This window comes from Musca autumnalis, unplaced genomic scaffold (assembly GCF_047663935.1).
Source record: "Musca autumnalis isolate F117 unplaced genomic scaffold, ASM4766393v1 scaffold_1, whole genome shotgun sequence".
NCBI lineage: Eukaryota > Metazoa > Arthropoda > Insecta > Diptera > Muscidae > Musca > Musca autumnalis.
In genome coordinates this window covers 296296750-296324279 of record NW_027411644.1, presented here as the reverse complement: position 1 = coordinate 296324279, position 27530 = coordinate 296296750, and the positions used below count along the sequence as shown (strand labels likewise).

The window sequence follows — 27530 nt, the reverse complement described above, 5'->3', positions numbered from 1 at the left end:
TGGTTTGGTCAAACAAAATTTATTAAGCTACTGTTACCAATTATTTCATTTTTTCTTTGTCATAAACATTTTGTATGTTAGGAGATTTCAAATGAAAACTTATACATAGACAAATAAAAGAGAAATTGTAGTGTGCTTGTTATACCCTCAGCCTTTAGGCTAAAGAGGGTATTTACACTTTGATACGACCAAAAATGTGCCTCATCGAAATAATGGTTTTAGACCCCAAGTAGGTTTTTACGATATCCGTTTTAGACAATTTTGAGTAGATCTAGCAATGTCCGTCCGTCTGTCTGGCTGATGCGCACGATAACTCTCGAACGGATCAATAGATTCGGTTCAAATTTTGGGTATCGAAATATTTTGTCCAGATTCGATTTAAGTTCGAAGATGGGCCATATAGGTCCACTCCTTCAGGTACCTCCCCCACAAATGTTCATAAATTGTCGCAAAACTTGTGCGCACGATAACTCTTATAGGGAATAACCGATTTGGTTCATACTTTGCACATCGTGCAATTTCTACCAAACTTAGACGAGGTTCCAATATGGACTCAATCGGTCCACTCCTTCGGGTACCTCCCACACAAAATTTCGGAAATGTTCAGTTTAGGACCTGGTCTCGAATCGCTTTGATTTTTGTTTACGCAAGTTGTATTCGCTGTCCTCTATACGACGCTGTAATATTCATTAGGGGCAAGTCCATACTTCCTGAGAAAATAGCCTGAAAGTTACAAAAAACATATGACACCGTGTGTAGTGGTTGGAGCGCAAGATAACTCTCGAACGGATCTGCCGATTCGGTTTAAAATTTGGCTTTCGTAATATTTTGTCCAAACTTAGTTCAAGTTCAAAGATGGATTGTATCGGTCCACTCCGTCCGGTACCTCCCCCACAAAAGTTCGAAAATGTTCGGAAAATTTGTGCGTACGATAACTCTTGAAGGAAGTAACCGATTTGGTCCATACTTTGCACATTATGAAATTTCTACCAGACTTAGATGAGGTTCCAATATGGACTCAATCGGTAAGCTCCTTCGAGAACCTCTCACACAAAATTTCAGTTTAGGACCTGCTCTCGAATCGCCTTGGTTTTTGTTGTACCATCTTGTATTCACTGTCCCCTATACGAAGGAACAAGTTTCCTCAGGGGCAAGTCCATACTTCCTGAAAAAAAGTCTGAAAGTTGAAAAACAAACCCTATGACACCATGTTTATGGATGGAAGCGCAAGATAACTCGCGAACGGAAATGCCGATTCCGGCCAAAATTTGGCCATCGTAATATTGTTTCCAAAATTAGTTTAAGTTCGTAGATAAGCCATATCGGTCCACTCCTTCAGGTACCTATCCCACAAAAGTTCAAAAATATTCGGAAAAATTGTGCGCACGATAACTCTTGATGGGAGTGACCGATTTGGTCCATACTTTACATATTCTCATAATATCTACCAGATATAGATCAGGTTCGAATATGGACTGTATTTGTCCACTCCTTCGGGTACCTCCCACACAAAATTTTGGATAAATTCACTTTAAGACATGCTATTGAATCACTTTGATTTTTGTTGAAGCAACTTACATTCGCTGCCTCAATTACGATGGTAAAAGTTGTTTCAGGGGCAAGTCCATACTTCTTGAGAAAACAGCCCGAAGGGTGTAAAAACCCCCTATGGCACCCTCATGATCTATGTCGGTCCATTCCTTTAAGTACCTTTTCCGCAAAATTTTTGAACTTTAATCCTAATCAACATTTTTGTCGGTTCATACGACCAACATTTTGAAACCCCCTAAATACATACGTTTTTTTTGTGAAAAAAGTGTTTCAATTTGCACAAGCTGAGGGTATATCTCTGTCGGCAACGCCGACTGATACTTTTTTACTTGTTTTTTGTAGGGGTCGCTCTTACAACCAATATGCTGTGTGTTCACTTAATTGCATTTTGTTTTTGGTAAATTGCAAGATTTTTTTGACTTTTTTATATGAGGGTGTAGATCCGGCCAAATACTACCCACATATTGTCTTTTACCATCAAAAATATTTTAAAAATGTATAGTTCTTGCCATTTTAAAAATTGAGTATCTCGTAAACTGACTCAATTCTCATAGAGTGAGAGCATTTAGGTGAGAGGATTTCTTTGTCTATTCTTTTATTTGTCTATTAACTTATATTTTTCTGAAGTTTCTGTACAGAAAATGTAAATCATTAACAAATTTTGCAGGATTTGTTTTTTTAATTTTTTGTTTGTATCCTTCTTTTTGGGAGAAACTTCCAATGAAATCTGAATTAATTCTTCATGTCACATCATTCCACTATTAAATACGAAGGGTTCTTCGTGGACAATATATTGAAAACCAATTAGAAATTTGTTTTGCTGCTTTAACCAACATTTTGTTATTTGTTGCTTACCATGAGGAGAAAATAATAAAGAAAAATTTATATGTGTGCGTCAAAAACTGCTAAAATCTGGTATATGTAGCATACCCACTTGCATTTTTTCTATATTATCAACAAAATATAATTGTACCCTCAGCTTTTAGGGTTATGAGATAATATACATTTTGATACGTTCAAATTTTATACCCAACATATGTTTGCACGGACACCCCGTCCGTCTGTACCTCAGTTTTCTGACAGACTGGTCCAAGTTTTGAATCTCGTAATATTTTGTACAAATTAAATTTAAGTCAGTACTTCCGCTATAAAAGTTCAACATTCGCTAGAATGGTAGTAATCAATTCGATCTCAACTTTGCACATGGCAATATTTCTTCCAGAAATATATCGAAACTATATGGATTATATCGGCCCACTCCTTCAAATAGAAATACTTCCAAACGTACAACAAGTTCCAAAAGAATATGTGTTGCCAACATCTTCATGTACGTCCCTCACACAATTCAACATAAGTGCATAAGTGCTGGTTTACTGCGGTATCCAATTTTTAGTGGGCAAGTCCGTGCTTCCTGACAAAGCTCTAAAGGTGACCAACTAAAATGGCTTGTGGGCGCAGTAACTATCATGCAAACAGGCCACAACGTTCTAAAAACTCCCTGAATACATAATTTTTGGGGAAAATATTTTGGTTGTGTAGCCGGTATTTGATATTTTTATAGTCGCAAATTTACACAGGCTGAGGGCACATATCCTGTCGGCAAAGGCGATTTATACTTTTTGACTTCTTTTTCAGAAATCAAAATTCATGACTTTTTTAGTTCGTTTCCAAACGTTTAAAAGTTATGATAAATATAAAACGCGTTTGGGCACAAGTGATAAATAGACCAGGGTTTTATTGGGTATTATTAGAGAATAATTATTATATAATATAAATGAGCAAAATTAAAAAACGGCGGAGGGATTTTCAAATGAATCGCGGTAAAAGTTCACATTTTTGGGATTTTTTAGGTTTTCACGATTTTGCGTGGGAACGACAAGTCCTATCGAAATAAAACTAAGGAAAATGTTGTACAGGATTTTCACTGCTACAACATACACTTTAAATACATTTCGATAGGACTTGCCGCTTCCCAGCAAAATCTTGAAAATCTCAAATAAACCTAAAAATGTGAACGTTACTGCGATTTATTTAAAGTTCCCTCCAGCGATTTTTTTCTTGTTTTTTGACTTTTATCATCTATAAACATTGCTGTTTCAGAATCCGCAAAAAAATTTCCAGGTGTAAGCCGTATTCATCTAAAGTTAGTTAAGGACATCGTACATGACATAGTTTTATAAGGAGGCGATACAGTCAGTGCATTGTCCCAATTTAAACTTCTATATCTCAAAAATGGTAAAACGTAGGAAAAAGTAATAAAGGCCAATTATGTAGAGAATTTATACAGCTACAACATTTTCTTTAGTCCCATTACCATAGGAGTTGCAAATTCCTAGCAAAACCGTGAAACCCTAAAACACTCATAAAAATTTGAACTTTGACCGCGATTTATTTGAAAATCCCTCTGTCGATTTTTTTTGTTTTTTGATTTTTCTCATCTATGAACATTGTAGTTTCAGAATCCGCATAAACTTCGCAGGTGTAAGCACCTTTCATTTAAAGTTAGTTAAGGCGGACCGTGATTTATATTGTGACATATATTATTTTGTCACGACTTAGCTAGAGTTTGCCGATTGGCTTCTGATATTTGTTTCTGAGATATTTGTTCGACCATGCTGTGGCATAGCCCAAACATGAGTTTTGTAGTCTCAAACAGTACTCCGATCGTCCGTATCGTCTGTATCAGACTCTATCACTTATTGTAAAAAATCAAATTTGGCGTTTTTAAGGCATTAAAGACTATTTTATTCTTAGGTTATCGACACAATAACTAGATATAGAAGTCAAATCTGTGCTCGCGGTCTCGAGTTTTTCTTCTTTTTAAAGGTTAAGAATTCGTTTAGGTATTTCGATATGTAATTAAAAAAATAGGCGTTATATTCGGGTCGAACTATACCACTATACACTATAACTCAATTCGTCCTACTCGCAATTATAGTTATGTGGATTGGATTAAAACGTGGATATATTTTACCCACTTTCTGCATGGATAATCGTCAACAAAAAGGGATTCCAAAATCTGTATTACAGCTGATACTCTAAAAAGTAGATTAAAAGCTTTGAAATACAGAAAATCTTGCCATAGCAGAAATAATGGCAATTCTCTGTGCTTTTAAAATTCTGGGATATACCATAACTTGGACCTTTATTTTTTAATTATATAGGTCCAAAATACTGATAACTGGGCGCAACTTTTATATGGCGACTATACCGAACGTGGTCCGATATGGTTTATTTTCAATTCTAAATATCCGAGGTCTTTTATGCTCTGTAAAAAGTTAAAATGTTATCCTTGAGCTTTCTTTCTCTACTGAATTTATATACTTAGTGTCAATATTTCATATAAAATCCACAACAAAACCTTAAAAAAGCTTTACGTAACGCTACACACCATTTCAAATTTTCATGATTTTTAGTAAAGTTGGGCCCCCTGAAATGAAATCCTGCGTACGTCCCTGGTCGGAAGTTCTGACGAGGGTGGTCGGAAATTCGGAGGAGGTTGTTCGGAAGTATGAAACCTCATACGATAGTTTATTTGACGTTTGAAGTTTTCCCAGTGTGCACAAATCTTCTTCACCAAAAATTGTCAACATACATATGTGCACACTTTGATGTAGGCACCAAAGGTTGCGCCCTATTAAACATATTTTTAGATACATTTTCAGATCTAATTTAGATGTTTAGGGTGTTTTTGTTTAAAGAATTTGATATTTTCGACCTTTTTGTTGTTACTGAAATGTTTGATTGATTCAAGCTCCAGTTCAATTTTGGAAATATTTTATTTATTTATTATCAATATTTCGCAATTTCTTGAACTGCATCTTCAGGATGTGATCTACAATAAATTTTAAGAAGAACCATAATAAAATAATGGGGAATCTTAAAACTAATTATTCCACTTTAGTTCAAAATATTTTATGATGGACGGTATAAAAAGTTCGTCCCAGTCGAACTTAACGATATTTTATTTGTTTTAGTATACCTTAACCTATGACTTTTAATCGTCTCATAGATTACATAGACATGCTTATTTAATGGAATTTTCACTATCACTATTGGAATGACCAACGATAGAAAATCTTCACTCAGAATATGATCAATATAAATTGATTATGTATTATCAGTTAAGTTATTCTGCTCCTTCAAAGAATAACCCAAAAGTTATGTTAGAGGAAGAGCCTAATATTTTCATAAACAGAGGAAAATTAATTGTTCCTATTTATTGAAATATAGTTCGTGCTGGAGGTTATTGAAATTGTTGTCTTATTAGGACCAAGGTCATTATTTATGAAAGTTTATAATAAATTGAATTTTAATCGAGCTAACATGACCTTAGGATTTTTGTATTGAAAAAGTGAATTCTAGCGAAGTCCCACACACGATCGTTTCGCTGGTGATTTAATTCAGCTCATCAGGCATATTGAATGGGTATGACTAGAAGACAAAGGGTGATTTTTATAACTTCTATTTATACAACCATTATTACAAATTTGCAGATATGAAGTATTTTTGAAGGCCGTTTACTTATCAAGCCCGGCCGAACTTAATGCCGTCCATACTTGTTAAAGTTATTTTGCATAAATATTTTTATCTAAGCCTCTTGACACTTTTGGCAATTGAAAATCATTAAAAATATGTCACTAATGTAATGGATGAGTATATTTTGAGACTTTAAAATTTGCTGGTCGATTATATTTTGAGATTTTAAAATTGGCCTACAACACAACATTGGTATGGCATAAAACGTCCCATTGTGCATTGTCTCATCCAATATGAGAAAATGCAACCATTATACTAAGACAAATATGTCAACAATTTGACCATATGTTTAGAAACAATGTAAAATACATTGTTTTCCTTGTTATTTAAAATTTAGAATATTCATTTATTTTGTTTTGAAAACAAATTGATTATGCTAAACAAAATAATGAATGTATAATATTAATATTTGCTAACAATGAACAACAAGATTAAAAATTTTTACCTTAAATTAACGATATGAATTTCTGATTAAATTTAAAATTTCTATGACTCAATTAAATATTTCGAACTCCATTTTCTTTTTCTTTTCTTTTAATGTACATACGTTTCGCTTCTATTGGCCGCGAATAAACAATTACAAGTCATCAATGTCGGCCAAATTGTATCTGACTAAGGTGTCGAACAGCTGGTGTGACACCACTACCTTGGTAATTGTGTCATGCAATGTGGAAAAGCAAATAGAAATACTCGTATGTTTTGCCCTAGACCCCCATCCTCGCACAACGTCTTCCCTTTTATTTACAATCTTTAAATATTATATGGTAAGGTAGAGAAAGGCTTTCGATGGGAATTAGATAGTTTCACCCTAGAAAGATATAAATACCAGTTACGCATATTTTTTAGGTTTTGTTCCATGTTTCCAAAATTGTATGAGAAGTTATGTCCGCGCCGAAAAATACGTCCAATATTATATTTTATAGACAATATTAGATGTCAATAAGATAACAGAATCTGCAATGCGTGTCCCTTATTACTGGGTTCTTAGAAAAAAAAAAACGCAAATTCCGAAAGAGAACACAACTATAAACAGCCTCCATTCTAACCAAACATTTTATGAACTTTTGGCTAGGGTGTATATCTTACAGATTGAGGGAATTAATGATATATTCTTTCGGACCAAAACCACAAACACGCTTAAACGTAACGTAATTTTCCTTCCTATTAGTATCTAAAAATTGATGTACCACAAAAGGTAAGCAAAGGTAAGACGCCAGTGAATGAAGAAAGAACACACATTATTGGGGGAAAATAGGAAAACAAAAAAGACAGGAAATAATCAGAAAAAAGTAAAAGTGTTTTCAATTTCATGGTCTGTCTTTTGAGTTGCTGCTTCTTAGTTTAGTTTTTTTTTAATAACATTTTTGGCATAATTTTACGTCATCTGCCACTCATGCTGATCCTCTTCGCAACAACAACAACAAACATACATTCTCGCTCTATAGCACATTCATAAATATCGACAGAATACTCAGGTTTTTTTGGGAGATTTTAGATGCGATGATTTAACAGACATTGACATTTGATTGACACGTGAATCATCACACATGCATTTCTTGTTTCAAATTGTTTTGGACTCTCACCTTTTTCGCCGCACCCACCCCACACCAACAAATACACTTTAGAATAGAAATACAATTGTTTTTGGGCGGGAAATTTTTGTAGAAATTAACAAAAACAACGAGTAACCCATAACACAATATTAAATGTTTATTTTATTATTTTATATTTTGTATATAAGCAAAAATTATTGTTAATTAGCGAGAAAAATATGAAAACACAGAAAGCAAATAAACAACTATTTTATGACAGCATAAATGTTTGTGCGAAAATGTAATGCGTGTTTTGTGTGTTGTGGTACATATTGTTAATAAACTTTGAACCGAAAACATGTGTTGTTATGCTGAGGAAGTTTTGTTTGTTAGTCAAGAGGATGCAGATGTTGGAAACTATGGGGATATAGAGGGAAGGTTTAGATCTATTATTAATTTGTTCGATCGACTATCAATTTAGGTGATTCTGCCTCCTCGGAAATTCGAAACCACAAGACCTTGTGAGAAGCACCCCCCTTCACCACTTTCGTTTGGAAACTTTGTAAATAATCTTGAATACAAAAAGTGTCGAATAAATTTGAATGAACTTAACCAACGTCCGCTATGCAGACGATGTTATAATACTTATGAGAGAAATGAATCAGAATGTGATTTGCAGAAGCGCTGAGACGGCTTAAGAAATAGCTTCCCAGCAAAAATACCAATTAGAAAACTCCCCACTAACCCATTATTTTAACAAGGCACGTCGATCGAAATACGTGGTTATTTTCTTACTACTAAAATAAGTAGTTTTATAACTAGTTACGACTTGTAACAACTACTTATTATACCCTACACCACTATGAGGGGAGCGTATTATAAGTTGGTTTTGGCCAAAAAGTTTGTAACGCATCGAAATAATGGTCGTAGACCCATACTTATATATACCAAAATGAATGTCTCGACGAGCTGAGTCGATCTGGCTATGTGTGTCCGTCCGTCAGTCCGTCCGTCCGTCCGTCTGTCCATCTAAAACTTGTACTCACGCTACAGGTCGCAATTTTGATCGGATCGTCACGAAATTTTGCATGTTGATGGGGGTCCCGGAGGGGAAGAAGCCTATTGATTTTGGTGATGGTCGGATAATATTTAGGGGTCGGAAAGGGCAAAAAACTTAGGTGGATAAAAATACAACGTTTTTTTCCAAAGCTAATATCTCAGCTTCTATATGGGGTATACCAAAAGCAAAACCTGACAAATAAAGTAGAAAATATCACCTTTCTAATGATGTAAAGTAGGTACTCGTAGGTGAGCAAACAACGAAGATATCACAATAGTAGCAAATAAAACCCCAATTTTAATTTTTGCGGTTTTAATTATAATGACGAATATCACAGCTTTAGTTGTAAAGTTTCCAAAAGCAAAGCCTGACTATGAAAGTAGAAGATCCAGTCTTTACAATGATGCAAACTAGGTCGGCGTAGGTAACCAAATGACAGAGATATCGCAATAGTCGGTAATACATCCCATTTTACTATTTTTTTGGAAATCACGCTACAGGTCGCAATTTTGATCGGATCGTCACAAAAATTTGAGGGTTAATGGGGGTCTCACAGACGAAGAAGCCTATTGATTTTGGTGATGGTCGGATAATATTTAGGGGTCGGAATGGGCGAACACTTATTTGGAGAAAAGTCAACATTTTATTTCAAAGCCAATATCTCTGTTTTTTTAAGAGGTATATCAAAAGCAAAACCTAGCAAGGAAAGTAGAAAATATCACCTTTACAACTATGTAAAGTAGGTTGTCGTAGGTGGTCAAATAGCAGAGATATGGCAATAGTCGATAATGCATCCAATTTTCCGATTTTTTTGGAAATCACGCTACAGGTCGCAATTTTGATCGGATAGTGACGAAAATTTGAGGGTTAATGGAGGTTTCACAGATAAAGAAGCCTATTGATTTTAGTGATGGTCGGATAATATTTAGGGGTCGGAATGGGCAAACACTTATTTGGAGAAAAGTCAACATTTTATTTCAAAGCCAATATCTCTGTTTCTTTAAGAGGTATATCAAAAGCAAAACCTGGCAAGGAAAGTAGAAAATATCACCTTTACAACGATGTAAAGTAGGTTGTCGTAGCTGCTCAAACAACAGAGATATCGCAATCACGAATTTTTTGGGAGTGGATGCGGGTCCCAAAGAGGAAGAAGCCTATTTAGTTTGGTGATGGTCGGATAATATTCAGGAGTCGGAATAAGCGAAAAGCTTATGTGGAGGAAAGTCAACGTTTTTTTCTTATGCGAATATCTCCGTATCTGGTTGGAGTATTCCAAAAGAAATACCCGTCAATGGAAGAAGAAAAGATCTCGTTTATATTGATGCAAAGTATGTTGGCGTAAGTAAGCAAACCGAGATATTGCAAAATTCAGTAATAAACCCAATTTTTCCATTTTTTGTAATCACGCTACAAGTTGAAACTTTGATCGGATGGTGACGAAATTTTGGGGGTAGATGGGGGTCCACAGAGGAAGAAGCCTATTGATTTTAGTGATAGTCGGATAATGTTTAGGGGTCGGAATGGGGGAAAACTCATTTGGAGACAAATTCAAAGTTTTATTCTTTGTGAATATATCGGCTTCTAGTAGTGGTATTCCAACGGCAAATCCTGTAAATGGAAGAAGAAAATATTACCTTTACATTGGTGTAAAGCAGGTTGGCGAAGGTGTCATCAATTCATTCATTTTTTGCAATCAAGCTACAGGTCGTAATTTTGATCGGATGGTCACGAAATTTTGGTTGCTTATGGGGGTCCAAGAGAGAAAGAGGCATATTATTTTTGGTGGTAGTCGGATTATATTCCCTAAAAGAAATGTTTAGCAGTGAAAAGCTTATGCACAGGGGTAGTGGTGTAGGGTATCACATGGTCGGCCCCATCCCGACTATAGCCTTTGCTCACTTGTTTAACTACTTATTTTAGTGGTTAAAAATAACCACTTATTTCGAGAGACATGTCCTTGTTAAAATATGGGTTAGTAGGGGGTTTTGTTAGTGGTATTTTTTGGGGTTACAACTGGGTTAAGACAAAAAGGCTAAACTTTTTTGTCTTAAAATGAAAATCAATATGGAGAGTAGTCAGAGAAAGGGCTAACAAAGCGTACATATGTTGGTAATCTGTAGAAGGGCTATACGCCTAAAATTGGACTTCAACCCTAGGATGGCACACTGACTATTCAGAAGCATCATCCTATTTTACGCAGCTGTAGTATTGTTGAAAAAAAATGCAATGTAAAATAAGTGAGCATAGGCTATAGTTGGGGCGGGCCGACTATCTGATACCCTACACCACTACCGCTGCGTATAAACTTTTCACTGATAAACATTTCTTTTATGGAGATACCAAATGATGTAGTGCTAATTGAATCAATGAATTTTTTTCTTCCATTGACTGGCTTTCCTTTTGGAATACCCGTACTAGAAGATGTTCGCATAAAAATAAAATGATGATTTTTTCCACATATATTTTTTGCCAATTCCGACCTCTGAATATTATCCGACCATCACAAAACTCAATAGACTTCTCCTTCTCTGGACCCCCATTAACCACAAAAATTTCGTGACCCATCAAAAATGAGACCTGTAGCGTGATTATAAAAAATTAGAAAAATGGGATGCATTACCGAATATTGCGATATCTCCGTTGTTTAGAGTTTAGAAACAGAGATATTTACAAAAGAATGAAATGATCCGATCAAAATTGCGATCTGTGTTGATTACAAAAACAAGTAAAAAAGTATCAGTCGGCTGTGCCGACAGAGATATGCCCTCAGCATGCGTGATTTGAAAATTTTTCAAAATTTTGGGCGTATAAACCGACAAAAGTATGAATAAGATTAAAGCTCAAAAATTTGCGAAGATATCGATAGACAGGGCTTTTTATCACACTAGCCTACAATAAACATAATATCGCTGTAAACAGGGCCACTAAGAAAACCTTCGGTAAAATGTCCAAAGGATCCTCGAACCACACAAAGATGTTGGATTGGACAGATATGGCCCAAATTTGAACATAAGCTATGTTTCCACAATATTTAGAAATTCAAAGTTTGGACCAAATCAGTTGCTACGTCTATGAGAAATCGCGCGTACCATTTTAGCGAATATTTTCGTTTTTTGCAACTTTCGGGCTGTTTTATCAAGAAGTGTGGACTTGCCCCTAAAAAACTTTTACTGCCGTAATTGATGAAGCAAACCCAAGTTGCTTCAACAAAAATCAAAATGATTCGAGAGCAGGTCTTAAAGTGAATTTATCCAAAATTTTGTGTGGGAAGTACCCAAAGGAGTGGACAAATATTGTCCATATTCAAACCTCATCTATATCTGGTAGATATTTTAGGATGTGTAAAGTATGGACCAAATCGGTCACTCCGATCAAGAGTTATCGTGCCCACATTTTTGAACTTTTGTGGGGGAGGTACTTAAAGGAGTGAACCGATATGGCTTATCTTCAAACTTGAACTATGTTTGGACAAAATATTACTAAGGCCAAATTTGGACCGAATCGGCAGATCCGTTTGAGAGTTATCTTGCGCTCCAACCACCTCACACCGTGTCATAGAGATTTTTGCACCTTTCAGGCTATTTTCTCAGGAAGTATGGACTTGGCCCTGATGAAACTTGTACCGTCGTATGGAGGGCAGTGAATACAAGTTGTTACAACAAAAATCAAAGCGATTCGAGAGATGGCCCTAAACTGAACTTTTCCGAAATTTTGTGTGGGAGGTACCCGAAGGAGTGGATCGATTGAGTCCATATTGGAACCCCATCTTAGTCTTGTAGACCCTTGAACCCCGCGTGATTTTAGTTTTTTTTACGCGCCGGATCTAATAAACCCTTCCGCTTTCAAATCCATCCACTAAAACGGCGGTTATAGATACCTTGAAAGTAGGAAATTCTGCAAAATTCGCGCATTGAACCGCGATTTTCTTTGGTTATTTTTACATACGCGATGATATTATTTTCCAAAACCGTGTGGCATAAATTACCGATATTCTGGAGTAATATTTTTATTTCGTATAAAATAGAATTTGGTAGTACATCCGCGGTTCTTGACGAATTTCTTTAACATTTTTTATAATGACGTATTTTTTATAGGCGGTCATTGAAATCGGATGTGCCTTATAATCTTATGTACATCGCTCAATTTTTACCCACATACAGGTTTTTTGAACAGTAAGATACAGCTGACGGCACACTTTGGCCATTGAATGAAAAGTGGAAAAATGGCTACATATTGATAGAGATGCACTCGCTGTATCTGAAAAGCGCATGCGCCTTAACTGATTTTAACGAATTCGCGAATTATACGTTTTTTAACTTTTATGTTTTTTCTTTGGTTGTAATTTCAATATTACTTTCTATTTCATAATCCTATTGTTTATCAAAGTAAACAAATACACTTTCGGGTTTGCCATCGCATTTTCCCTGAAGAAGTTTCAGCAAAGTCCGTCAGTCCTTGCATTGAAATTTAGCGAAGTAGTAGAATAACTCCCAAAAATGTTTTTTCTATTTTTCGTATTGAACAAAAAATATATTTTTGAAATAATATTCCAACAATAAGTTTTCGTCCTTTGTTGTTGCTGTAATATGGCAGTTATAAATCCTATCTTTAAAATTTTGGTCTCATATTTTTCTACGCGTTGTCTAGAATCTGTACGTATTTTTAATTTATTTTTTTTTCGAATTTTATTTGGACTCTAAATTAGAATAAATTAAATTTACTCCAAGATTTTTTCAGTATTTCTTGATTTTCCGCGAAAATAGAAATACATTTAGTATATATTTAGGCATCTTAGAATAGATATTAAATGATGTTAACGCTTTATTAATACATTTTCTTATTACAGCAAATTGCGGATGTGCTCGTAAAAAAAGTTTTAACATTTCTTCCAATGAAATTGCAAAAGAAATTTGAAATTTACCATATACCCTCGTTAGCATAAATGCTGAGGCTATAAAAATATTTTAAAAAAATCGCTGGTATGGTCGTCCCAAAAATCTTTAAGAAGTCCACGTCTATGGTCGTCCAAAAATATATTTTAATAATCCAAGTTTATGGACCTACGAAAAATCTTGAAAAATATCAACGATATCGACCCTCTAAAAAGGGTGTGCTTTATATAATTCAATTAAAAACTCTTGATTTAAAGTCAATTCAGTTTATAGAGGTTAAGAGCATCCATATTGTGAAAGCATCCCATATTGGTTTTACTTCTTTTCTTTATGCCACAGGCTAAGCGTTCTGATCATTTTACTTGTCCCTTTAAGAATTTCTTACCATTTTATATATGCCTTACACTGCAGTTATTGTATTTTCGGTATTTGCAAAAATGTAAAAAATATAACCCTAATGTACGTATATATGCATGCATGAAGCATACATATACCCAGCAAAAATCCTCATTACAAACCTCCATTCCCACCCATTATTTTAACAAGGGCATGTCGCGCGAAATATCTAGTTATTTTGTAACCACTGAAATAAGTAGTCAGAATCTACTCAGTATCTACTTATTTCAGTGGTTACCATCTACCTTTTTCAGTGGTTACAAAATAACCAGACATTTCGCGCGACATGCCCTTGTTAAAATAATGGGTGGGAAAGGAGGTTTGTAATGAGGATTTTTGCTGGGTATCTATCTACAATTGGCTAAAAGCGCATTTCTTTTAGTTTGTGCATAAATTTCTATACAACTTGATGTTACACGTTGTCATTTTATCTTTTTCTCTTGGTCATTCCTAATCGTATGAATTCATATCGAAAAAAACAACAACGAAAAATGTTTGGCTTCTTATCTCTGTCATATGGTCCTGTTTGTTTAGAATGGATTTAGGGCACAACGAACGAATTGTCTGATGAAGAAATAGAAAAATAAAAAATAAGAATAAATTCAAATACAAACGGCATTTGTTGTCTGTTGTTGTTTCATAGTCTGAAATGTTGGATAGAAGCATTCGTTCCTATCCTTGCATGTTGCATATTTGCCGACCGCATGTTCTTGTATATTTTGACATATTTGACTATTTTTATATGTACACAAAATAAAAACAACAACATGTGATATTTGTTGTACATACATATGTAGGACTTAAGTTCTTGTGTACGTTTTATTGAAACGTTTTTCTTAAATTGTTTTAAATAAAATATTTCCATTTGTCTATCCTGCAAAGTAGCAAACATCACAGGTGCACCATCAATCAACCAATGGACATAACCAATTCACCCACTCATCTCGATATTTTATTCCAGTAAAAAAAAAACAATTCTCTTGAAAATTTCCAATATTATTTTTAGTATGAAAACCACTCACTACATTTGGGTGCACAGGTGTATGGATGACATTTGTAAACGAAAATACATTTAAATTATCTTTCACAATATCGGAATGATGTACTTGTAAAAATATATGCATACATAATTTTATGTATGTATATTTATTTAAGACGCCTGTTGAGAACTTTGATCAAGTCATCCAGAATGAGAATTGATTTTTTATTAATTTTACTGCCATTATGTCAGGAAACATGAGCTGTGAGTGTGGATTTAAAAAAATATGAGGAAACTTTTGAGCTGTAAGCGTGGACTTTTAAAAATATTTTTATGACGAACCTTCTGAGCTGTAGGCGTGGATTTTTAAAAATATTTTTATGAGCAACCTTCTGAGCTGTAGGCGTGGATTTTTAAAAATATTTTTATGAGCAACCTTCTGAGCTGTAGGCGTGGATTTTTAAAAATATTTTTATGAGAAACCTTTTGAGCTCTAAGCGTGGATTTTTAAAAATATTTTTATGAGAAACCTTTTGAGCTCTAAGCGTGGATTTTTAAAAATATTTTTATGAGAAACCTTTTGAGCTGTAAGCGTGGATTTTTAAAAATATTTTTATGAGAAACCTTTTGAGCTCTAAGCGTGGATTTTTAAAAATATTTTTATGAGAAACCTTTTGAGCTCTAAGCGTGGATTTTTAAAAATATTTTTATGAGAAACCTTTTGAGCTGTAAGCGTGGATTTTTAAAAATATTTTTATGAGAAACCTTTTGAGCTGTAAGCGTGGATTTTTAAAAATATTTTTATGAGAAACCTTTTGAGCTGTAAGCGTGGATTTTTAAAAATATTTTTATGAGAAACCTTTTGAGCTGTAAGCGTGGATTTTTAAAAATATTTTTATGAGAAACCTTTTGAGCTCTAAGCGTGGATTTTTAAAAATATTTTTATGAGAAACCTTTTGAGCTGTAAGCGTGGATTTTTAAAAATATTTTTATGAGAAACCTTTTGAGCTGTAAGCGTGGATTTTTAAAAATATTTTTATGAGAAACCTTTTGAGCTGTAAGCGTGGATTTTTAAAAATATTTTTATGAGAAACCTTTTGAGCTGTAAGCGTGGATTTTTAAAAATATTTTTATGAGAAACCTTTTGAGCTGTAAGCGTGGATTTTTAAAAATATTTTTATGAGAAACCTTTTGAGCTGTAAGCGTGGATTTTTAAAAATATTTTTATGAGAAACCTTTTGAGCTGTAAGCGTGGATTTTTAAAAATATTTTTATGAGAAACCTTTTGAGCTGTAAGCGTGGATTTTTAAAAATATTTTTATAAGGAACCTTTTGAGCTGTAAGCGTGGATTTTTAAAAATATTTTTATGAGGAACCTTTTGAGCTGTAAGCGTGGATTTTTAAACATATTTTTATGAGAAACCTTTTGAGCTGTAAGCGTGGGTTTTTAAAATATTTTTATGACGAACCTTTTGAGCTGTAGGCGTGGATTTTTAAAAATATTTTTATGACGAACCTTTTGAGCTGAATGCGTGGATTTTTAAAAATATTTTTATGACGAACCTTTTGAGATGTAGGCGTGGATTTTTAAAAATATTTTTATGACGAACCTTTTGAGCTGTAGGCGTGGATTTTTAAAAATATTTTTATGACGAACCTTTTGAGCTGTAGGCGTGGATTTTTAAAAATATTTTTATGACGAACCTTTTGAGCTGTAGCCGTGGATTTTTAAAAATATTTTTATGACGAACCTTTTGAGCTGTAGGCGTGGATTTTTAAAAATATTTTTATGACGAACCTTTTGAGCTGTAGCCGTGGATTTTTAAAAATATTTTTATGACGAACCTTTTGAGCTGTAGGCGTGGATTTTTAAAAATATTTTTATGACGAACCTTTTGAGCTGTAAGCGTGGATTTTTAAAAATATTTTTATGAGGAACCTGTAAGCGTGGATTTTTAAAAATATTTTTATGAGGAACCTGTAAGCGTGGATTTTTAAAAATATTTTTATGAGGAACCTGTAAGCGTGGATTTTTAAAAATATTTTTATGAGGAACCTGTAAGCGTGGATTTTTAAAAATATTTTTATGAGGAACCTGTAAGCGTGGATTTTTAAAAATATTTTTATGAGGAACCTGTAAGCGTGGATTTTTAAAAATATTTTTATGACGAACCTTTTGAGCTGTAAGCGTTGATTTTTAAAAATATTTTTATGAGAAACCTTTTGAGCTGTAAGCGTGGATTTTTAAAAATATTTTTATGACGAACCTTTTGAGCTGTAGGCGTGGATTTTTAAAAATATTTTTATGAGAAACCTTTTGAGCTGTAAGCGTGGATTTTTAAAAATATTTTTATGAGAAACCTTTTGAGCTGTAAGCGTGGATTTTTAAAAATATTTTTATAAGGAACCTTTTGAGCTGTAAGCGTGGATTTTTAAAAATATTTTTATGAGGAACCTTTTGAGCTGTAAGCGTGGATTTTTAAACATATTTTTATGAGAAACCTTTTGAGCTGTAAGCGTGGGTTTTTAAAATATTTTTATGACGAACCTTTTGAGCTGTAGGCGTGGATTTTTAAAAATATTTTTATGACGAACCTTTTGAGCTGTAGGCGTGGATTTTTAAAAATATTTTTATGACGAACCTTTTGAGATGTAGGCGTGGTTTTTTAAAAATATTTTTATGACGAACCTTTTGAGCTGTAGGCGTGGATTTTTAAAAATATTTTTATGACGAACCTTTTGAGCTGTAGGCGTGGATTTTTAAAAATATTTTTATGACGAACCTTTTGAGCTGTAGGCGTGGATTTTTAAAAATATTTTTATGACGAACCTTTTGAGCTGTAGGCGTGGATTTTTAAAAATATTTTTATGACGAACCTTTTGAGCTGTAGGCGTGGATTTTTAAAAATATTTTTATGACGAACCTTTTGAGCTGTAGGCGTGGATTTTTAAAAATATTTTTATGACGAACCTTTTGAGCTGTAGGCGTGGATTTTTAAAAATATTTTATGACGAACCTTTTGAGCTGTAGGCGTGGATTTTTAAAAATATTTTTATGACGAACCTTTTGAGCTGTAGGCGTGGATTTTTAAAAATATTTTTATGACGAACGTTTTGAGCTGTAGGCGTGGATTTTTAAAAATATTTTATGACGAACCTTTTGAGCTGTAGGCGTGGATTTTTAAAAATATTTTTATGACGAACCTTTTGAGCTGTAGGCGTGGATTTTTAAAAATATTTTTATGACGAACCTTTTGAGCTGTAGGCGTGGATTTTTAAAAATATTTTTATGACGAACCTTTTGAGATGTAGGCGTGGTTTTTTAAAAATATTTTTATGACGAACCTTTTGAGCTGTAGGCGTGGATTTTTAAAAATATTTTTATGACGAACCTTTTGAGCTGTAGGCGTGGATTTTTAAAAATATTTTTATGACGAACCTTTTGAGCTGTAGGCGTGGATTTTTAAAAATATTTTTATGACGAACCTTTTGAGCTGTAGGCGTGGATTTTTAAAAATATTTTTATGACGAACCTTTTGAGCTGTAGGCGTGGATTTTTAAAAATATTTTTATGACGAACCTTTTGAGCTGTAGGCGTGGATTTTTAAAAATATTTTTATGACGAACCTTTTGAGCTGTAGGCGTGGATTTTTAAAAATATTTTTATGACGAACCTTTTGAGCTGTAGGCGTGGATTTTTAAAAATATTTTTATGACGAACCTTTTGAGCTGTAGGCGTGGATTTTTAAAAATATTTTTATGACGAACCTTTTGAGCTGTAGGCGTGGATTTTTAAAAATATTTTTATGACGAACCTTTTGAGCTGTAGGCGTGGATTTTTAAAAATATTTTTATGACGAACCTTTTGAGCTGTAGGCGTGGATTTTTAAAAATATTTTATGACGAACCTTTTGAGCTGTAGGCGTGGATTTTTAAAAATATTTTTATGACGAACCTTTTGAGCTGTAGGCGTGGATTTTTAAAAATATTTTTATGACGAACCTTTTGAGCTGTAGGCGTGGATTTTTAAAAATATTTTTATGACGAACCTTTTGAGATGTAGGCGTGGTTTTTTAAAAATATTTTTATGACGAACCTTTTGAGCTGTAGGCGTGGATTTTTAAAAATATTTTTATGACGAACCTTTTGAGCTGTAGGCGTGGATTTTTAAAAATATTTTTATGACGAACCTTTTGAGCTGTAGGCGTGGATTTTTAAAAATATTTTTATGACGAACCTTTTGAGCTGTAGGCGTGGATTTTTAAAAATATTTTTATGACGAACCTTTTGAGCTGTAGGCGTGGATTTTTAAAAATATTTTTATGACGAACCTTTTGAGCTGTAGGCGTGGATTTATAAAAATATTTTTATGACGAACCTTTTGAGCTGTAGGCGTGGATTTTTAAAAATATTTTTATGACGAACCTTTTGAGCTGTAGGCGTGGATTTTTAAAAATATTTTTATGACGAACCTTTTGAGCTGTAGGCGTGGATTTTTAAAAATATTTTTATGACGAACCTTTTGAGCTGTAGGCGTGGATTTTTAAAAATATTTTATGACGAACCTTTTGAGCTGTAGGCGTGGATTTTTAAAAATATTTTTATGACGAACCTTTTGAGCTGTAGGCGTGGATTTTTAAAAATATTTTTATGACGAACCTTTTGAGCTGTAGGCGTGGATTTTTAAAAATATTTTTATGACGAACCTTTTGAGCTGTAGGCGTGGATTTTTAAAAATATTTTTATGACGAACCTTTTGAGCTGTAGGCGTGGATTTTTAAAAAATATTTTTATGACGAACCTTTTGAGCTGTAGGCGTGGATTTTTAAAAATATTTTTATGAGAAACCTTTTGAGCTGTAAGCGTGGATTTTTAAAAATATTTTTATGAGAAACCTTTTGAGCTGTAAGCGTGGATTTTTAAAAATATTTTTATGAGAAACCTTTTGAGCTGTAAGCGTGGATTTTTAAAAATATTTTTATAAGGAACCTTTTGAGCTGTAAGCGTGGATTTTTAAAAATATTTTTATGAGGAACCTTTTGAGCTGTAGGCGTGGATTTTTAAAAATATTTTTATGACGAACCTTTTGAGCTGTAGGCGTGGATTTTTAAAAATATTTTTATGACGAACCTTTTGAGCTGTAGGCGTGGATTTTTAAAAATATTTTTATGACGAACCTTTTGAGCTGTAGGCGTGGATTTTTAAAAATATTTTTATGACGAACCTTTTGAGCTGTAGGCGTGGATTTTTAAAAATATTTTTATGACGAACCTTTTGAGCTGTAGGCGTGGATTTTTAAAAATATTTTTATGACGAACCTTTTGAGCTGTAGGCGTGGATTTTTAAAAATATTTTTATGACGAACCTTTTGAGCTGTAGGCGTGGATTTTTAAAAATATTTTTATGACGAACCTTTTGAGCTGTAGGCGTGGATTTTTAAAAATATTTTTATGACGAACCTTTTGAGCTGTAGGCGTGGATTTTTAAAAATATTTTTATGACGAACCTTTTGAGCTGTAGGCGTGGATTTTTAAAAATATTTTTATGACGAACCTTTTGAGCTGTAGGCGTGGATTTTTAAAAATATTTTTATGACGAACCTTTTGAGCTGTAGGCGTGGATTTTTAAAAATATTTTTATGACGAACCTTTTGAGCTGTAGGCGTGGATTTTTAAAAATATTTTTATGACGAACCTTTTGAGCTGTAGGCGTGGATTTTTAAAAATATTTTTATGACGAACCTTTTGAGCTGTAGGCGTGGATTTTTAAAAATATTTTTATGACGAACCTTTTGAGCTGTAGGCGTGGATTTTTAAAAATATTTTTATGACGAACCTTTTGAGCTGTAGGCGTGGATTTTTAAAAATATTTTTATGACGAACCTTTTGAGCTGTAGGCGTGGATTTTTAAAAATATTTTTATGACGAACCTTTTGAGCTGTAGGCGTGGATTTTTAAAAATATTTTTATGACGAACCTTTTGAGCTGTAGGCGTGGATTTTTAAAAATATTTTTATGACGAACCTTTTGAGCTGTAGGCGTGGATTTTTAAAAATATTTTTATGACGAACCTTTTGAGCTGTAGGCGTGGATTTTTAAAAATATTTTTATGACGAACCTTTTGAGCTGTAGGCGTGGATTTTTAAAAATATTTTTATGACGAACCTTTTGAGCTGTAGGCGTGGATTTTTAAAAATATTTTTATGAGCAACCTTTTGACCTGTAAGCGTGGATTTTTAAAAATATTTTTATGAGTAACCTTTTGACCTGTAAGCGTGGATTTTTAAAAATATTTTTATGAGCAACCTTTTGACCTGTAAGCGTGGATTTTTAAAAATATTTTTATGACGAACCTTTTGAGCTGTAGGCGTGGATTTTTAAAAATATTTTTATGACGAACCTTTTGAGCTGTAGGCGTGGATTTTTAAAAATATTTTTATGACGAACCTTTTGAGCTGTAGGCGTGGATTTTTAAAAATATTTTTATGACGAACCTTTTGAGCTGTAGGCGTGGATTTTTAAAAATATTTTTATGACGAACCATTTGAGCTGTAGGCGTGGATTTTTAAAAATATTTTTATGAGCAACCTTCTGAGCTGTAGGCGTGGATTTTTAAAAATATTTTTATAAGAAACCTTTTGAGCTCTAAGCGTGGATTTTTAAAAATATTTTTATAAGAAACCTTCTGAGCTCTAGGCGTGGATTTTTAAAAATATTTTTATAAGAAACCTTTTGAGCTCTAAGCGTGGATTTTTAAAAATATTTTTATAAGAAACCTTTTGAGCTCTAAGCGTGGATTTTTAAAAATATTTTTATAAGAAACCTTTTGAGCTCTAAGCGTGGATTTTTAAAAATATTTTTATAAGAAACCTTTTGAGCTCTAAGCGTGGATTTTTAAAAATATTTTTATAAGAAACCTTTTGAGCTCTAAGCGTGGATTTTTAAAAATATTTTTATAAGAAACCTTTTGAGCTCTAAGCGTGGATTTTTAAAAATATTTTTATAAGAAACCTTTTGAGCTCTAAGCGTGGATTTTTAAAAATATTTTTATAAGAAACCTTTTGAGCTCTAAGCGTGGATTTTTAAAAATATTTTTATAAGAAACCTTTTGAGCTCTAAGCGTGGATTTTTAAAAATATTTTTATAAGAAACCTTTTGAGCTCTAAGCGTGGATTTTTAAAAATATTTTTATGAGAAACCTTTTGAACTGTAGGCGTGGAATTTTAAAAATGTTTTATGAGGAAACTTCAGAGCTGTTATAACGAACACCATGAACTATAAGGCCTCCGATTGTAATTTAAAAAAAAATTACCGTCTAAAAAAAGGGTGCATTTTTAAACTGATGCAAAAAGTTTTTACCCTCCACCATAATGTTGTACAATTAGGAATATAACTTTGTAGTTGAAATAATTTGAAATATTAATATATTAATTGTATAGTGGATACTATTGCTTACAATATATTTTTAGATTAATTTAAACACTAAGTGATTTAATGCATCCTCATGATTGCTCATAGATGATAAGCACAGAAGCTCATTTATAAAGAATTTGGCGAAACCCTTCCGCTTTCTGCAAGATGATTATTACTGACATGGCATGTTAAATGCAAGTGCCTTAAAATTAGCGGCAATATTAAGAAATGAAAATTTAGACATCAAAAAAACAAAATCCAACCAAAAAGATCTTTAACAAATAACCTAATTAATTATAAATTTTGGTGCAACCGTAACGAACACACAAAATGGTGAAGAAAGCTACAAATTATTGTCGCTCACCCACAACAGTAAAACATTGCAACAATGACAAATACAAATTAGATTTTAAATATATAATTCGTATATATGACATAATAGGTACTATACGACACTGACTAATTCCACACCAACAACTTTTGTTTTTAAATTTTTTTTCAGGTTACCAAAAGTATTCACCTGCCATTGACCACAAGTTTATCATCGGCGCCACGTGTGTTGATGTGTAGTGCTTCTGTGGGTACTGAAGCATCTGTGACACTGCATCTGAGAGATGTCAATTCCAATGATTCCAATCAATCGTCCGCCTCATCAGCAGCCTCAAGTAATGCAGCAGTGGCAGCGTCACATTACATTAGTCACACAACGTCGTCAGTACAGCATCAACACCAGACAGCACATCAACTGCAACAGCACTCGCATCAGCAGCAGCAACAACAAACTACACCTGCCCACACACAGACAGCAACAACAACAGGACACACAAGCACAGCAGCCACAACACTGGATAATGCATTAACCATTGGTTATCCCGATCCAGAAATGTTGGCTGATGTCTTGGGAACATTACAAACAGCGTGTAAGTAGTCAAGGTTAGCAGGATGGGTTGTACTGCATTTTTAATAATTTATTTTTTTGTTGTTTCTTCAGCCTTGAAAAATACCAGTGTTAGCAGCAGTGTCAGTGCAGCAGACAGTACAAAAGTGAATTCCACAAAATTGAATAGCCCCGACAGCAACAGCAACAACAACACCAGTAGCAGCAGTAATAGTGATACAATTATCCACACAAGTTTAAATGGTTCTTTGAAGAATCGCATCACAATTAGCAAACGTACCTCCCCCAATAATAACCACAACAACAGCAGCAGTAACAATGTAACCAATATTGCCAACAGTAATAGCAAGGTGATAGCATCCTCGGTGCAAACTGTATCAACGTCCACAAATACAACAACCACCAGCGTTAATAAAACAAATAGTTATATTAAAAATTGTCTAATACGCAGCAGTAGCTGCAGCAACACCACCAATATAACATCGCTGGCTCAGATAATGAGCAATAGCAGTACATCATCGTCATCATCGGCAGCAGCAACAAATGGCAACAACAGCAACAACAACTCTCTGAATTCCCTTAATCACTCGAATGGTGGCACCTTGTTACAACAACTTAGCACTCAAAATAACAATCACACCGCGAACAACAACAGTAATACACCCAGCAACAACAACAGTTGTAGCAACAGCAATTTCAGCTCCAGCAGCAACGATAGTTGTTTTAGCTATAGCAGCAACAGTAGTAGCGGTAACTCTATTGCCCGCAGCATAACATCACTAAGTCACGGAGGAGCAAGAAAAGTTCCAGGTGGTGGTCCATTGTCAACGTCGTCACCGCTATCACAATCTGCTACGGCAGGTGGTGGTGGTGGAGGAGGAGCAGGACCACCGGGATCAGTAGCAAATAATAATAGCTTGGCAAATTCAGCCAAAATCTTAAAGAAAAATCGTTCGAAAATATCAGCACCCAGCCGCCACGGTCCCCAACAGTGTCAGGTAAGTTAAAAGGCTTTGACAATTTTATCTGGGAAAAATGTTTTTAGAAATTTAATTTTTGAAATTAATCCGGGGAGATAATCTAGGGAGATATTCTTAAAAATCCAAGATTAAAGATTCGATAGTCCCCGGAAAATATTGTCACTATCAAATATTCGAAAAATTTTTATTGGCATATTTTGAAATATCAGTAGCATAGAAATGGTCTGTCTTGTACTTATTTCATTTTACTCGAAAACCAAGGGGTAGCCCTTCACGATTTAAGGGGTAGCCCTTGTTTAGCCACTACAAAGAACTGGTAAACTGTTTTCACCGATTGGACAATAAATGTGGTATGTAGAGTGATTTTGTGAAAATTCGACTTTGGTCCCATACAAATTTGTATACGGCCAAAGTCGAATTTTAAAGAAATCGCTCTACAGTCCACATTTATTGTCCAATCGATGAAAACAGTTTACCAGTTCTTTGTAGTGGCTAAACAAGTAATCCTACAACAATTTTTCAAAATCGGGTCAGATTTTAATTTTAGCTAAATAAAGAGCACATGGAATCATTGAGGCCCCAGTGGCACGTGTTAACATATTCCGACTGCGCTCAAACTTTGGCAATCTTCATTTTTAACAATACTAAACATTTTAGCGGCACCCGCATAAAAAACCGACATCGAGTTTTAAAACCACTCTAATGGGGACAAATCAAAGTGTAGACTTATGTGGATAATTGTTGGTGGAGCAGTTTTGCCACCGCTAGGAACCCCCAATGTCGATTTGCAAATATTTCGATCAAAAATTGTAGCTAAAATCCTCAAAATACCGAAAATCGGGAGGTACCGTTATATGGTGGCTATACCAAAACATGGTCCTAGTATGTTGACAAATTTTTGGTGAAGATAATTTGTGACCTCTGGGAAACTCTAACGTCAAATTACAGGTAGTTCGGCCAAAAATTGTAGCTTAAATGCTCAAATTACCGAAAATCGGGAGGTACCGTTATATGGCGCTATAACAAAACAAGGACCTATATTGCCGATTTTTGGTAGAGAAGTTTTATGGCCACTGATAACCACAAATGTCAAATTACAGGTAGTTCGGTAAAAAAATTTTGCTAAAATCCTCCAAATACCGAAAGCGGAAGATACCGTTATATGGGGGCTATACCTAAGCATGGACCTATATTAACGGTTTTTGGTGGAGATATTATGTGACCTCTGGAAACCTCAAACGCCAAATTACAGGTAGTTCGGCCAAAAACTGAGCTAAAATCCTCAAAATATCCAAAATTGGGAGGTACCGTTATATGGGGGCTATACCAAAACATGGACCTATGTTGACGATGTTTGGTGGAGAAATTTCGTGGCTACTGAGAATGTCAAATTACAGTTAAAAATTGTAGCTAAAATCTCAAAATACCGAAAATCGGGAGGTACCGTTATATGGGGGCTATACCAAAACATGGACCTATGTTAACGATGTTTGGTGGAGAAGTTTCGTGGCCACTAAGAACCTCAATTGTCAAATTACAGCTAGTTCGGTTAAAAATTGTAGCTAAAATCCTTAAAATATAGAAAATCGGGAGGTACCGTTATATGGGAGCTACATAGCCCATCATCGAACTTGACCTGCTTGCAAACAAACAACGCATCTTTCCAAAATTTCGGCGTCCTATCTCCATTATTATGAATGCTAGAGTGATTACCACAGACGGACGGACGTACATGCATCGACTTAGAATTTTACCCTGATCAAGAATATGCGTTACAAACGGAAAAGCAAACATAATATACCCTCCATACTATGATGGGTATAAAAGCCAGGTTTGTGTCTGACGGTTCTTGTATAAACATTCCTTCCTTATTGATATCAATGGGTCTAAAGGTCCCGGTAAAATATTCATAAGAAATACACGTCAATGGGACATACCTATGTCCATGAGAACATATTTGTTTAAACAAGTTAAAAGAATCAGACGTATTTTCCGTCAGGTAAATACTTCTAGTCTTTGATAATAGCAAATGGAACAATAATATAACCTAAATGTCTCATGAAGAGTAAAACTTCTCGCTACGGATAGATCGAATACCAACTACACAACCAAAATCCTTTTTCCCAATAATTATGGATTTTCCGAATTTTGTGGCCCTTTGTGAACATTTGAACTTGTCGACAAAAATGTGCTTTAGGATTAGAGCTCAAAGGAAGGAATGGTTCGACAGGAAGGTGTGGACCGATATTGCCCATCTTTGAACTTAAACCAAGTTTGACGAAAGAGGAGAAATGGGGACTTAGCTTTTTGAATAGCGACATCTGGCGGAAGAAAATTGTACACAAATGAGTTTTGCATACTGTTAATAGACTCAAACAAAAAGTATGTGTTGCCAACGATATATCAAAGAAACAATCGAAAAGGTGAATATCAGCCTCTATTGATTAATTTTTGAACATACTAAAGTTCAAATATGGGCGCCACCTAGTTGTCAATAGTTGAACATAACTGATATTCCCCTTTTGGTTTATATCTTTATTGTTGGTAGCAACTAAATTTGGTTTGTGTCTTTGCTGTTAATAGTTTGCAACACTCATTTATGTTCAATTTTCGACCGCCAGAGGTCGCTGCTCAAAAAGCTGATTCCCCATTTCTCTATTACTGACCAAATATTATAATTATTCCACAAACATCCCAAGGGAGACTTCTCTCATATCAATGAGTGCACCTCGATTCATATTAGCTCAATGATATGGGTCCTACAGTTTATCGCCGAGTCCGAAAGGCGTGTCCTAAGACACCACTTGTAGAAAAGTTTTACATGGCTGAAATATTCAGGAAATGTCGCCTAGATTACTCAGGGGTATTTTGCCACCGTTGAAAATTTGATATTGCCTATCCGGGGAATCGAACCCACGACCTTCTGCTTGCAAGGTGGGTGTGCATACTACCATTGCACCACGGTGGCACACCAATATTACGATGGTAAAATTTTAGACAAAAAATACATGGTGCACATGAACCATCTTTAAATGGTTTAGCGCTAAAATGCGTATACCACAATGCGCAGCATAGCTTACCACAGACCGGCCTATTGCATTGTAAGGGGTCAAAAAGGTTCCTATGATATCATCCAAGTGCTACGGGCTTGTGACTTGAGGAACTTGTTCAACTTCTGATTTTGTCGTAAATTGCTGTGGTTTGCGGAGATGACTTAAACATGGTATAGAACCTTATGCCCAATGTATTAGTGGTGGGAACCAAGGCACCATTGACCAATATATTAAAGGG

At 34.3% G+C, this 27530-nt stretch overlaps 1 protein-coding gene across 15 annotated transcripts in view; it reads left to right on the top strand.

Annotated features, from left to right (window-relative positions):
* Positions 1-27530, top strand: part of LOC141389763 (uncharacterized) — a 282798-nt gene that overhangs the window by 205169 nt on the left and 50099 nt on the right. For all 15 annotated transcript variants that reach the window (XR_012409161.1, XR_012409167.1, XR_012409164.1 and 12 more), the window contains 2 exons: positions 22864-23281; positions 23353-24257. Coding sequence is in view for 7 of the 15 variants with exons in the window: in XM_073961778.1 (XP_073817879.1) it covers positions 22864-23281; positions 23353-24257 (1323 nt within the window). In the remaining 8 variants the exon portion in view is untranslated. The remainder of the gene's footprint in view (positions 1-22863; positions 23282-23352; positions 24258-27530) is intronic.